The sequence below is a fragment of the Balaenoptera musculus genome, chromosome 14 (genome assembly GCF_009873245.2).
Source record: "Balaenoptera musculus isolate JJ_BM4_2016_0621 chromosome 14, mBalMus1.pri.v3, whole genome shotgun sequence".
NCBI lineage: Eukaryota > Metazoa > Chordata > Mammalia > Artiodactyla > Balaenopteridae > Balaenoptera > Balaenoptera musculus.
The window spans coordinates 87,943,089-87,958,366 of NC_045798.1; the positions used below are offsets into that span (position 1 = coordinate 87,943,089).

The window sequence follows — 15,278 nt, forward strand, 5'->3', positions numbered from 1 at the left end:
GGGAGGGGCAAGGACTGACTTCCTATGAGAGTAGGTGGAGAAGGGAGTTGTGAGCAGAAGAGATACCTCTGCCTTTGACCCTAGAAGAAAAGCGTGAGGACAGGTTCAGGTGGACAGGGGACGCAGGTGTGACAGTGGGAGTCCAGGCCCTGCCTGCTGGCTTAGGGCAGCTTTCCCTTTCTCGGTTTGCAGCTTCCTTAGTCTCTGTGTCTCAGCAAGTTTTTCACTGAGCCAAACACTAAGAGTTCTTTTTCTGAAGTAGTTAAATCTAAGAGGTCCAATAAGTATTTATGTCTTAAGTAACTTAGTAGCCATTTGAAAAACTACCGTATGTAAATTAGGTACTGCGTAGCTTTTTGAACCCTGAAATTTCCTGTTTCACATTGACTTTCACTCATTCCCTGCTTTTTAACCACAGCAACTACTGCAAGCCAGCTTCACAACGTTAGGATGCCGCTGAAACCGAGCGGCATTGAGCCAGTCGTCCACGTGGCGTGGGACGGTTGTCGAGGGCGTGTTTCTTCCCTGGAGGGCGCCTGCTGTCCCTTGGCCCCTGCGAGTTCGTCATGGGCACTGCCTCCTCCCTCTCGGGCTGGATTGGGCTGCACAGCCTCCTTTTTCTCTGTGAAATGGAGACGTTGCCTTGTCTTCACAGAAGAGTGAGGTGGTTGGAGAGAGGCATGGGTATGGGAAGCCTGCTTTTGGGAAGTGGGAGCAGAGCCTGACCAGGGACAGATATGTGGGTTGTGTTACGTGGTTGTGTTACACGTACCACAGGGATCGTGGCTGCGAACGGATCTGTGTGTGTTGGGTGGGAGGGGAGCATGTGGCTTCCTCACAGCGCCCTTCAGAGGTCAGATGGTTGTTTGCATCAAGGTTCCAGTTTACGAAGCGTGTGTGACGGGATAGCGAATGGGTCAGGTGTTGGCAGAGGGTTGAAATGATGTAACATGCGGTCTAGGCCGGATCAGCAAGGGGGTGAAGCCTGGTTGTGTGTGTGTGTGTGTGTGTGTGCGTGTGTGTGTGTGTGTGTGTGTGTGTGTGTGTGTGTGTGTGTGTCAATCCTCTAGGGGGCTCACGGCGGCGGGTGGGGTGGGGGGAGGTGATTCAAGCGGTTCCACCTGTGCCGGCGCCCCGCGTGGACCCAGCCCTGGGGGTGATGGTATAGGGCGGGTGTGGAGCCGAGGCCCCGCACCTCTGCCAGCCTCACACCACCGATGCAGGCCAGCGAAACTGCTGTGCTCCATCCTAATGCTTCTTCAGATAAACCTTTAAAATTTTTCTCTACCTCCTCCATAACTGGAAAGAGAAATAATGGTAATTCATCATCTCCAGACGCTCTTAGGTTTTTATACATTATTTTCAAAACCTTCCCTTCATTCTATTTTCTCTTCCACACCCTTTGTCCAGATTCTTTTCCAGACTGTCCCCCCAGTGGAGCTCACAGTCTCTGATGTCTGCTTTCACCCCGTGTGCTTGTGTCGGTTTCTCGTTGCTGTGACGTCGTCTCCTGAGGTGGCAGCCCCGTCACGCGCAGCAGCTGTGACGGCAGCTTGTGCAGCCTGGTCTCATCTGAATCCTCGTTGCGTTGGTGAAGCTCCAGCTGTCTTTGTCTTTCACTGTTGTAGGAACGTAAACAGTTCATAGTTTCTGACTCCAGATTTTTTTTTTTTCCAAAAGGCCTTTGAGGAACGTAAACAGTTCATAGTTTCTGACGTCCAATTTTTTTTCCCCAAAAGGCCTTTGAGAAGCATGTATTTTCTGAAACCAGTTGACTTTCATTTCTATTACTACTAACCTCTCTTCTATTTTCTCTCTTGGAATATAACAGATTCTCTCTTAGATGAGTAAATAATCACAGGAGAGGAAAAGGGTTGGAATAGTCAGAAGAGAGGCTTTTGTGTAACTGTGGTTTGCAGCTGGGAATGGGAACTGTGAAAATGCTTTATCTTCTTGCCCTTGCGCCACTGTGCTGCCGGGGAGAAGGCTCTGGAAGTTGAGAAGTGATATTCAGTAACTTGACCTTAGTAACCCCATGCTGAACAGGAATTCAGGACTAGTGATTTCTCATGAGCAGAACAACAACAACAGAAAAGGTTTGCAGTGCTTATTTGTGATGTGAAAATGTGTTGGCAATATGTAAAAAATAGGGTGCTCTTTTTAAGAAAAAGGGTTGTGTTCGGGTACAGGTTCGGAGTTTTCCTCTCTCGCCTAACAGTCTGGTGTTGTACAGTACAGAGCTGGTGGGGTGGCCGAGGTAGTCCAGGACCCCACATGCTCTGCTCTCTTTGAGTGTTTCTTGTACCATGTGGCTTACAGTGGAGGGAGGGAGGGAGGGAGGGAGGTGGCCCGCCTGCTGTGGGAAGGCCAGGTCCAGAGGCGGAGGGTAACAAGTCAGGGTTTATCCCGTGATTGTAAGTCATTAGTGAAAGCCTGCTGCCATCCCGTCGAGTGGAAGGAGCATGGTCGCCACACAGGTGGTTAGCGTTAGGAAAGTCGGCACCCAGCCGCGTGCTCAGCTAAGAAACCCCTTATTGTACAGAAGAAGAACAGATATCGGAACACAACTATCAGTCTTTTCCGTGTATGTTAAATAATGCATTTTAGCTACCTTTGCCTGTTTTGGATGTTTTTATTTCTTAGTTAATTGATTTGAATGTGGTATATTAGTATCGACTACAGGAGTAATTCCTTACCTTTAGTTGCACTTAAAATGAACCGATAAGAATCCAGCTAAGATGAAGTAGACCCTTTGTGCCCCTCTTACAACTGAAAATACCTAGAGATCACACAGCCAAGAGGTCTAGAGGCTCCTGAGGGTGGGCAGAAGGAGGCGGGCAGTTGAGGGCTTTCAGGACTTGAGGAACGTGTGGCAGTGAGTCCCCTGAGCTGCTTTTTTGCCTGCTGTCCATGTGGACAGGGTGCTGGAAGAGCCTGTAGCCTTCTGCCAGCAGGCATAGACGGAAACACGCCACAAGATTGGTTGCCAACAGCCCAAACTGGGAAGAGGGTGGTCTCACAAGAGAAAATCCTGTTGACGCTGCCAACCCTATTCCAGCCAAATACCCACTGACGAACTCGGCAGGGCTGAGGGGAGAGCGATCGTCCACCCCATCCGGCTCCCTGTCCCCTGGAAGCAGACGGCCCTCTGCTCCCCTGACCCCCGGGATTCAGTCGGGAGCTAATCTTGCATCCGTCTCCTGGCGGAAGGAGGTGGCACCCAGATCCCCCCCTCCGATGGTGTTAGAGAGCCCGGCTGGAAGCTGGCCTTCCATCCTCTGCCGGGCAGAAGCAGGGCGTGTTCTGATTCCCCGCCTGTGGAGCCTCTCCACCGGCAGCACCGAGACTCAGCCAGGTGATGCAGGATGGACCGGTCTGCACGGTGCTTCCCGCCCCCCTCACAGGGCAGAGGGGCCCTGTGAGGTGGCCCTCCACTCCCCAGCCCGTCCTGCCTCTGGACTGGGTGGCACCTGCCAAGAGAGGAGCCCAGTGGACTGTGGTGGAAACCAGTGCTGCCGGGGCTCAGAGGGGGGCGGTGTCCTGTGGGGGGGGCTAAGGTTTCTCTCCTGCACTGAGTGCCATTTTGAGGCAGACTCCTGTAGGAAGGGAGGGATGGCTGCTGAGAAAGCCCAGGCAGGAGCAAGGACAGCACTTGGGCACTGGAGCCTGGGGGCTCTGAGAGAAGGAAGGGGGTGCAGAGAAAGGTCGTGGGTGGCCCCGGGGGAGGGGAGGCAGGAAGGGCAAGTGTTACGGGGTGAGTAGCCTAAAGGCGGTTAGTATTTATCGTATTTTATCCTCTGTTTGACTTTACAAAGTTATTATATCCTCATCCAGATGGGGGCTGATAAGCATGCCGTATGTTCCCCTGGATGATCTGCTGGCCACTCAGCGGTCACTGGAATTCCGTCAGGACCACCTGCTTCTGGGGCAGGCACTAGCCACTGCCTCGGCCTAGAGGGCCTGCCGGGAGCTCCGACTGCGGGGACCGCAGTACAGCGGACGTCCGCCAGCTGCCCACAGGCCTCGCACTCCCCACTAAGACTTGCTCGAGGTGCCAGGTCCTGGGCAGGGAGGGAGGCCCATCCTGGCTCCTGGGTCTGGCTGGGTGTAACACAGCGGCAGCACGAAACCTTCCATCATGAGGCCTGTTTCGGTTGTGGCCCAGCATGTACTTGATCCTGCTTTCGCCGTATGAGCATATTGTACATAAACCAGAGTTTCCACTCAGAAAATTCTGATCAATTTCTGAGTAATATCCATGTAGATGTCTCCTGAAATATACTAATCTGCTCATTTGGTGAAAAAGTACCTGAAAAGAGGATGGGTCTGAGCCAAAGCAATGAGAGAATCACGGTGTGGGTGGGAGGGTAACAAGTCAGGGTTTATCTCGTGATTGTAAGTCATTAGTGAAAGGAGAATACTTTGCTGTACAGATTCAGGGTGTGGATGTCCCCAGTGCCACACTCAAGATAGGCAGCAAATTTTGTTAGGTGGTTTTTAAATTTTTGACAGTTCCCAAGAAAGAGATGTCTTTATTATCAGCAAGATACTAACAAGATAGTAGTTCATTATTTCCTTAAATTATTATATAGTAACACTAATTTAAAGTTACTTAAGTTGACGTCATTATTGGATTGCTCAGAGTATTCCATTCATCCTTGTCTTTTCTGCAAAGGATGCTCTGAGTAGTATCAGTGAACAACCTCATGTTAATGCTCTTTCTATGCATTTACGAGACTGTCAGGTGCAGTAATTAGAAGACAGTCTGATGGGAAGAAATAGCTATCTATTTTGTTGTTTGGAAATAATAGTTTATGCTCACTGACAGGTTACACTCATTCTTTTCCATGTTTGGATCATTTAAATAAATAATTGTATTATAGAAGGCCACATGAGTAAACTCATTGAACTTTGTACTGAGTCAGCAGTTCATTACTGAGTACTTCCTCTGTGCCAGGCACCAGTTCAGCATCTTACATGCATCATTGTACTTAACTTTATAACAACCCTGTGAGGGCAGGCATTGCTGTCACCGCTGTTTCACAGACTTTGAGCAGTCAGCACCCCCAGATACACACAGCTGGTGACTGGCAGCCTTCACGTGAACCAAGACCCAACTCCAGAACATCTGGACCAGTGCTATCCTAATTGAAATTTGAGTAATTTAAAATTTATAGTGGCTATATTTCCAAAAGTTAAAACAGATGAAATACATTTTATTTTAATATATTTATGAAAATATATCCAAAATATTCTAATTCAAATGTTAACAGTTGAGCTATTTTACATTCTTCCTTTTTTTTTCAGTAAGTCTTTGAAATCCTGTGTGTATTTTATACTTATTCCATAGCTCTGTTCAGGTGCTCAGCCAGGCACTTCTGGACAGAGTCGCGGACTTTTCGTAATCGACTACCCATAAACCAGATTGAAAGAATGATAGGTGTTTCCATTTAAAAATTTACCAGCTGTCATTTTGTTTTAAGGTAGTCTGTTAAACTGTCATCTTAATTTAAATTCTTTCCTGACCCTTTTGTGGTATTGAAGTCATTCTGCTTCTCTTTAAAGTTTTCACAGCATAGATGGACAAAATGCCGTTTACCCAGCAGCCAATTTGAAACAATTCGCTTTGCTCAGATATTGTATTGTTCTCTCATCCTTTTCCCTATGTTTCTATCAGGAAAGAGATCGTTTTTATATGTTCATACGTGGACACGATGGTATATTTGTTGAGAGGTGAAATAGTGTTTGTCCCAGAGGAAAGCATACTTTGTGTGTCAGCCATTTACAGTGTGAGTTCTTTCAAGAGGCGACGGCTCTGAAGTGTTGCCTTTGCTCATGGGCGGTCTTTCCCTTTGCAGAACCTCATCTGCTCTGAGTGTGGGGATGAGTTCACCCTGCAGAGCCAGCTGGCCGTCCACATGGAGGAGCACCGCCAGGAGCTGGCTGCGAGCCGGACTCACGCCTGCAAGGCCTGCGGGGAGGGGTTCGAGACGCCACCACAGCTGAAGGAGCACATGAAGACTCACTATAAAGTTAGGTGTGAGCCTTTGCTTGGGCTAGAAACAGTTATACAGCACATTAAAAATGGGCCTGCTTTGCTATGATTGGTTGATCGGTTACATGTCTTGGCTGCTTTAGAAACAAGAACAGGGCAACTCATCTCACGTGGTGTCGGGATGTCTTTCATAGCATGTGTTATGTGTCGGGTCTACAGTAGGACAGGAAAGGTCGAAAATTTAAATGTCATACTGTGTGGGTAGACGTTTTTAGCTATATTAAAATGTTAAAAGGTGTAGAACAAAGTATTATTGGCAATACATTTTTATGGGCAGGTAACAAGGTGTGTAGAGTGGATTCACAAAGGCCACATTAGCACCCTTTTTACTGAATTGGTTTATTTATACTACCTATTTAGAACGCACATGTTTAAATAGTTACTGTGCTTAGTGTGTATATAAATATATAAGTAAAACTTCATTTAATCATTACAAACAACCCTTCAGGCCTGATACTTTTATGTCCCCATTTTGCAGATGAGAAAAGGTAGGCTAGAGAGACCAAGTAACTTTCCCAAGGTTTTACAGCCATAAGTCAAGTGTTAGGGATTTAATCCCTAATAGTCTGGCTTTAGTGCTCATAATATTAGCAACCACACCTATATTTACATACATATATACATTTATTCCTAGTAAAACTTAACATGGCTTCGAAATTTTGTACTTGACCTATTCCTGATTATATATTTTTTACTGCTATTTCCTTTTCTTAATGATATGAAATGCAGAGTTGTTCCTGGCCCTTTGTGCTAAGTTAGCTAATGGTGATGATCAGTGGTCACGCTCGTTGAGCTGATCTCTACAACAAACTATAAAAGCCCGTATTGATTAACTTTTTAATGACAGTATCATCAGTTTAACTTGCCACCCTTCCAAGCTCCAATATTTAGGAGCTATCTGTGCTGTTTAACAACCAGCACCACCACAGCAAAAGGTCCCACACCAGTTAACAAAGCTTGTAAAGTGCCTGAATGCTTTGTAGTAGTTTTATGTATTCTCTTCGGCACTGTGTTTTGGAAGCGTGGACTGAACATCTCCATATGATCAAAGTTCTCCTGTCTTTCCCACTCCCTTCATATTACTGGTTGTTGACTAATGTGGTTCCCACCTGATGCTTCGTTATTTCGGAGATTTTTAAACTCCCAAAATATAATGCGTGTGTCCTATCACACTAGATTTTTATTTTGGTGACGTTCTAGCACAGGCACTGTTGATTGTCCCCAGAGGTCTTGGAGAGGCGACTGAAGGTACTTATGTGGCCACCGTGCGCTAGAGCGCGCTGGCTCCTGGGCCTTCCGGGGGCCAGGCCGGCCGCCTCCCTTTCGCGGAGCTGCCGTTTAGCAGGGGAGACAGACAGTGACCAAGCAAGCGGATTAGCCAGTGCGGGTTTCAGACAGTGGGCGTGTTGAGAAGGAAGTAAATTGGAGTCACCTGGGGTGATGCTCCAGGGCTGGGGCAGTCGCTGAGGCGCCTGTCTGATGTAGGCCTTTCTGAGGAGGGCCATTTGGAGTGGGACCCAGGTGAGGAGGAGGGGCAGGCGGGCCTGCAGGTCTGGGGAGGGGCGTTCCGGGCCTGGTGGGCGGGGAGGGGGGCACTTGCCACAGTCTGAGCCGCAGGGGGAGGCCGGTGTGATGGGAGCCGGCTGCGGGGTGGAGTGGAGCTCACGGGGCTGAGTGCGAGGCGGCAGGGTCTTGGAGCTGGAGGGCGCTGAGCCCATCTGGGAACGCGGGTGTTACCCCGAGGGCAGTGGGAAAACTTGGGAGGGTTCTGCACACGGATCCGGCTGCCCAGCCTTCAGGCCGCGGCCTGGCTGCCGTGTGGGTGAGGTTGAAGCAGGGAGACCCGTGGATCAGGGCCACAGAATGACGGCGCCGCTCTAAGGCCACGCTGGTGGCTGCAGGGTGGAGAGACGGGAGCTTCTTTGGAGGTGTTTTGGGGTGAGATCAGCAGCTTTTGGAGATGGACTTGAAGTCGGGGTGAGGGAGAAGGAAGAATCCAGTGTAACTTCTAAGGTTTAAACTTCACAGCTGGGAGCTGCCGCCTCCTGTTGTGGAAAGGAGCCGGCTGAGAATAAACAGGGTTTCATTTGGGACTTGCTAGGTTTGAGGCGCCAGGGAGCCTTCAGGAGATGTCAGGTAGAGAGTTAGGTGCCCAGGGCTGGTGCTCAGAGGAGGGATCTGAGTTGTTGGAGATGGAGCTTTGGAGATCGTCAGCATCCAGGAGGAGCCTGGAGCAGACAGCACACACTCGTGCCGACGTAGAAGTCACACCCGCACAGGTCTTTGTGTTTGATCGTCACAGGGGAAGCTTTATCTAGAAGAGACGTTCCGACTTGCCTCCTCCCCGACCAAAAAAATGAGTTTTATGATATCGAGACACAAAACTAATACATGTGTGTGTGTGTGTGTGTGTGTCCTACACACTTATATGTGATTGATTTCTCATTAAAGCACGTTCTGATGGCCAGTCGGCTAACCTTTCCCATAGGATTTTGATTTAGAAGTGGTGACACAAGGGATTTGACTTACTGAGTATTTTCCCTCTATGTATACTAGGGTGTCAAGTACAAGGTCTTATAATCGGAACATCGACAGGAGTGGATTCACGTATTCATGCCCACACTGTGGAAAGACGTTCCAAAAGCCAAGTCAGTTAACTCGGCATATTAGGATACACACAGGTACGAGATGCATTTACTTTTGGGTGATTTCCCGTGGGACCTTAAGGGAAGAAAAGGTGCTTTAGAGCCAGCTAGACCTGAAATTTAATCTTGCCTTTTCCGTAGTTTGCTGATAACCTTGGTGTTACTTTTGAGATTTTGAGTAGGTAGTGGGATGTGTGAGTCGCGGCCACAGGGTAACGTTCTGCCTGGAGGGGTAGGTTTGGGGTCTTGAGTGTGGGTAACTTAAGTATTTTCTTTTAATCCATCAGATGCTCGCACGGTATGGAATGATATTTTGATCATTTTTCTCCCTCTCTAGGTGAAAGACCATTTAAATGTAGCGAATGTGGAAAAGCTTTTAACCAGAAGGGGGCGCTGCAAACTCACATGATTAAGCATACAGGTGAAAAACCCCACGCCTGTGCCTTTTGTCCTGCCGCTTTTTCTCAGAAAGGGAATCTCCAGTCACATGTGCAGAGAGTTCACTCAGAGGTAAGCGTCACACTTGGGGGTGTGGTCCTCACAGGTGTGCAGTATGTCACAGGCTGCACGGATGGCTCTTGAGTCAAGAGTGAACCTGAGAAATTCTCCAGTTTAAAAGGTAGACGAAGAGTTTGTGCAGAGCAGACCCTGTTTAAAAAAATACACATATATGTATATGTACACATACGCACACAGACATACACACATATACACATACACACAAGACATACACACATATACACACACAGATATACACATACATATATACGCACAGATATACACACATACACGCACACACATATACACATACGCACACAGACATACACACATACACGCACACACATACACATACGCACACAGACATACACACACATATACACATACGCACACAGACATACACACATACACGCACACACATACACATACGCACACAGACATACACACATACGCGCACACACATATACACATACGCACACAGACATACACACATACACGCACACATATACACATACGCACACAGACATACATACACGCACACACACATACGCACACAGACATACACACATACATGCACACACATACACATACGCACACAGACATACACACATACATGCACACACATACACATACGCACACAGACACACATACGCGCACACACATATACACATACGCACACAGACATACATACACGCACACACACATACACACACAGACATACACACATACATGCACACACATACACATACACAGACATACACACATACATGCGCACATACACATACACAGACATACACACATACATGCACACACATATACACATACGCACACACATATACACATACGCACACAGACATACACACATACGCGCACACACATATACACATACGCACACAGACATACATACACGCACACACATATACACACAGACATACACACGTACATGCACACACATACACATACGCACACAGACATACATACACGCACACACACACGCACAGACTACACACATGCACACACATACACATACGCACACAGACATACACACATACATGCACACACATATACACATACGCACACACATATACACATACGCACACAGACATACACACATACGCGCACACACATATACACATACGCACACAGACATACATACACGCACACACATATACGCACACAGACATACACACGTACATGCACACACATATACACATACGCACACAGACATACACGCACACACATATACGCACACAGACATACACACGTACATGCACACATACGCACACAGACATACATACACGCACACACACATACGCACACAGACATACACACATACATGCACACACATATACACATACGCACACAGACATACATACACGCACACACACGCACACAGACATACACACATACATGCACACACATATACATATACACACACAGACATACACACGTACATGCACACATACGCAGACAGACATACACACACACACATATGCACATACACACAAGACGTACACACATAGGCACACACAGATATACACACACATATACACACGTATACTCACAGATATACACACATATATATACACACATACACACACATATATGCACACACACATATATATACACACATACACACACATATATGCACACACACATATATACACACGTTTGAACCTTTCTGGCTTATTATACATGGGAGAAATATAAAATACTATTTTTGTCTTTTTACCAACAGTATTATAGCTCTGATGAGTAAATGTGTGGAAATAATCCTAATACCATTCTTATGGTCCATCAATCTGAGTGCTAGCCTGTGTCATCCCTTTAGTGAACCTGAAACACAGACACTTCCAAGTGTAAGAAATTGAAAGACAAGAAAGGAAATTGAGGAGAAAGTATTTTTCTGGCGCTAGTATTGCTGACCTTGCATATGGGCCCTTTCACGTTTTCTATCGAGCAGAGTCCTGGTCAGTGTACTTCCCTCCACGCTGCATGTTAGCTAGCTATTTCAGCCAAACTTATGCTCCTAAGTTTTTTGTTGTCTCCAGGTAATACTGATTTGCAAACTCTGGAAGTATTTCTCTTAAACTGGTTCAGCTTTGCTCTTATTATTATTTTTTAAAATATTTATTTATTTATTTATTTTTGGCTGCGTCGGGCTCTTTGTTGCGGCGTGCAGGCTTCTCTCTGGTGGCCTGTGGGCCTCTCTCTAGTTGCGGCATGTGGGCTCAGTAGCCCTGCGGCATGTGGAATCTTAGTTCCCTGACCAGGGATCGAACCCATGTCCCATGCATTGGAAGGCGGATTCTTAGCCACTGGACCACCAGGGAAGTCCCCACCTTTGCTCTTATTAATTGTCATGATTTGGTGTCTTATTTAGTCTAATTGTAGATTATGAAGAAATACTTAAGCAACACAAATACTTTTATCATGGATCATTTATTTTATATAACTACAATACTTTGGAGGATGAAAAGTATCACATTCCTAAAAGCATATGTATATCTTTTAATTTTTTCCTTGGAGTAAATCCTTAAGTAACGCTAAAATGAAGAAAACCCTACATACTTCATATAGTTTGTAAAGAGACTGAGAATTTCATATGCAATGAAGTTGCTTTTAAAGACTAAGTTTTATTATCTAAGACCCAGAGACACTAGGAAGAGCGTATACATATATTCGTGAGGTTACCTTTCGATCTGAGAAGAATAAATTTGGGCCGTGTAAGTGACTCTTGTGGAGCTCCCTCTGTGTAGGTGATTGCTGAGGAATAACAGTGTGTTTAAATGCACAGCACCTGGAAAATGGCACCTTAGAACAGTCCCAGGGCGTGCTCGTTGCTGCTCCCGGCTTTAGGAAACCCTTTCAGGGAAGGCCGGGGACTCGCCTGCCCCCAGCCTGGGGACACCCTGGGACCTGCGGTGGGACAGGAACAACCTCTAAAGAGTGTTTGTAACATTATCTAATCCTGTGATGAGTCTAAAGCTGTAAAGTTCATTCTTAACAAGGTGCTAGGTGGAATGGGAGGTCTTAGCCAAGTTCAGAGCCGGCTGGGCTTGTTGAGTAGTGCAGAGAGGATATTGCAGGTGCTTCCTCTGTGCCTGGGTGGCCCTGTCCGTGTTACTGCTCTGTAGTCCACTCTTGGCTCTGTCACAGTGTTAAAAAGTAGTCACTATAAAAAAAAAAAAAAAGTAGTCCCTGCCGTGGACTATTGGAATTGGTGATGGAAAATGTATACATTGCGTGGCCATCCATCCTGACTTGTATGTTCAAGGCTCAGAGTAAAATTATATCTAACTGTCTGGCCTGCGTTATTGAACACTGCTTAACCGTTTAAGAAGTTGAGAACATGTCAGACATTTTTTTACTAGAGCACAATAACTGAAAACTATGATTTTTCACTTGAACCAGTTCTGATTTATAGAAAAGACTGAAATTTCAATTAATCTCATACTGGCAATATTGTTTAAAGGGTTGGGTCATTGATTCTAGACCTATCTAACTTATAAGAAAAGGTATGATAAAGGGTTAGATTATTTCTGTCATTTTAATTGAATGGTAAATTATGATTTGCCATAATTTAAATATTTTAATCTAACAATTGTAAAAACTTATTTTCTCTTTTTTCTTTTTTAAGGTCAAGAGTGGCCCTACCTATAATTGTACAGAATGTAGTTGTGTATTTAAAAGTTTAGGTAGCTTGAACACTCATATCAGCAAGATGCATATGGGTGGGCCACAGAATTCAACAAGTGCTGCAGAGACTGCTCACGTTTTAACGGTAAGCTTAGTACGCTGGTTGATAGAAGGTATTCTTTTACCAAAATCTGTCATCTTAATTATGACCTTGAAAATTGAATATTATTTAGAATAGTATTTAGTACCGTAAAGGTGATATGCAAGTTTCCTATATGGAAGTATGGTGCTACTTTTGTTTGTTTGTTTAATGAGTGAAAGGAAATCAAATTTTTAAAAACTTTAGAATAATATTACGTGATTCTGATTTATGGACTGTCATCTGAACCGGTTAGAAATAAGACAAAATGTAATCATGTAATCATTAATTTATGAAATTGTAATTCCTACAGTGTTATTGATGATTATTATTGAATATTCTTTATCCTTATGTTATATTTTAAGAATCACTTCTCTCTTTAAAGTAATATTTCTCCAGGTCTAATGTGACAGTGATACTTTTTCCTGAGACCTTGGACTTTTGGGAAACTCAATTGTATTTTTCAGCACATGTATTTAAAATTGTATGACCCCCCAAACACACCCCCTTTTACTCCTTTTTTGTAGACTTTCATAGCTCAGCCTTGATCTGCTACTTCTACTACCCTCTCAATTGATCATAAATGGCAGCACCTAAGCATAGAGTTTGGTGTCCTAACCAACAGCAGAGACTTTGGACGTACAAGTCTCAGGAGTGTTGAAGTAGCTCATGAATGCCGTCTGCCGATAGTCTGTGTTAAGTCAGCAGCTGCCTCCTACCAAACTAGAAAATAGACCTAGTTTGTATTTAGTTCCCAAGCATGAAGTTCACATTTAGTGTTTACTTTTTCTTTTCTTTTCTCACAATATTTGCAGCTTAAGATGATTCCTCCACTTACTCTTGATCAGGGAGGATGTTGTAAAGAAGTTCTAAAACTGGAGAAATAATTAGAGTCTAATAATTATGTCTTAAATTCTAGTTTGGACTGAGTATTTTTTAAATAAAATTTTCAATGTATAAATCAAGCAAATATTCATTTCCTTTGGCAGTATGCAAATCAAATATGTAGATGTAGTGAATTACTTGGAATGATAATGCAAATCATTTTTTAAATTTATAGTCTCAGTAAAAAAACTGAAAATGTAGTATAGGGGTTTGGAAACCTGGGATCCACGCCACCTTTTACCCTCATCTGTGTGTGTAAGAGCGCTCTGTGTCAGGTTATATGTACCGTTTTTCAGGACTGTCTAGGGATCAGTGTTCAGCCTCCTGAACACTGTCTCTTATTTTTCCTCTCCCATTTTCTAAATCTTGACCTTTTTGCTTTACTTTGGAGGGTTTTTTTCAACTTTGTCTTATAATTCTTTCCTTGAATTTTTTTTAAGCTAGTAAGGTTTTTAATTTCTGAGATCTTTCCTTGTGATCTGATTGTTTCTTTTTCAAGATACTCTTTTCTGGTTTGATGTACTTTCCTTTGAAATCTAATCAGCATTTTCTTTTAAAAGTTCTCTTCTAGTCATTGAATTGTCTGTCTTGTGCATCTCCCCACTCCTCCTTCTTTCAGATGTCTTATAGTTCTTGATTGCCTGTATTTAAGAAGGGGGCATCAGGAAACCTGCCTCTGAACTTTTTATGTGTGAACAGAGCTGGTTGAACTCCAGGGTTACTTATAATTGGCCAGGGAACCAGCTCTTAAAATTGGGGTCCCTGGTGGCAGAATGTAAAAGATTTTTTGTTTAATCTAAGGAACTAAGGGCCACAAAAGGTGCCCTAGCTCTCCCCAAATAGTTTTTTCATTTTTATCTCTTTTAGAGGCAATCCCCCATTTTTTTTGCCTGAAGGTAAGTGCCTAATTGCCATCTGTTCTATGGAGGAAGACAGGGGATTCATTGTCAGTGTTAAGTATTTTAATTAATAGACTTTATTTTTTGGAGCAGTTTTAGGTTAATAGTAAAAGTGAGCGGAAAGTACAGAAAACTCCTGTAGACTCCTCTCCAGCAACTCACATAAGTTAGTATCCCCATTATTGCACCTTGCATTGGTGTGGTGCATTTGTTACAACTGAGGGATGCGCACTGGTGCGTTATTATTAACTAAAGCCCACAGTTTATGTCAGGGCTCACTCTCGGTGGAGCGTGTCCCGTCGGTTGGGCCGGTGTAGAACGCCCTGTTACCCACCATTACAGCATGGCACAGGGTAGTTCTCTGCCCCTGCCCTCGTCTGTGTATGCGTTTCACGTTCCTGGGTTTCTGAGGAATCAGATCAGCTCTCTCTTCACATGTTCTTGGCTGTAGCTTTACAGAGCATTTATTCCTCCAATGCCCCTGTTTTTCGGGAATTAAAAAAAGTTTTTTAAACCAC

General features: G+C 44.9%; 1 protein-coding gene across 7 annotated transcripts in view; it reads left to right on the forward strand.

Annotated features, from left to right (window-relative positions):
* ZNF236 (zinc finger protein 236) overlaps window positions 1-15,278 on the forward strand; it is a 103,361-nt gene that overhangs the window by 22,210 nt on the left and 65,873 nt on the right. For all 7 annotated transcript variants that reach the window (XM_036874592.1, XM_036874590.1, XM_036874591.1 and 4 more), the window contains 4 exons: window positions 5,859-6,037; window positions 8,612-8,736; window positions 9,038-9,210; window positions 12,839-12,982. In XM_036874592.1, coding sequence (XP_036730487.1) covers window positions 5,859-6,037; window positions 8,612-8,736; window positions 9,038-9,210; window positions 12,839-12,982 — 621 coding nt within the window. The remainder of the gene's footprint in view (window positions 1-5,858; window positions 6,038-8,611; window positions 8,737-9,037; window positions 9,211-12,838; window positions 12,983-15,278) is intronic.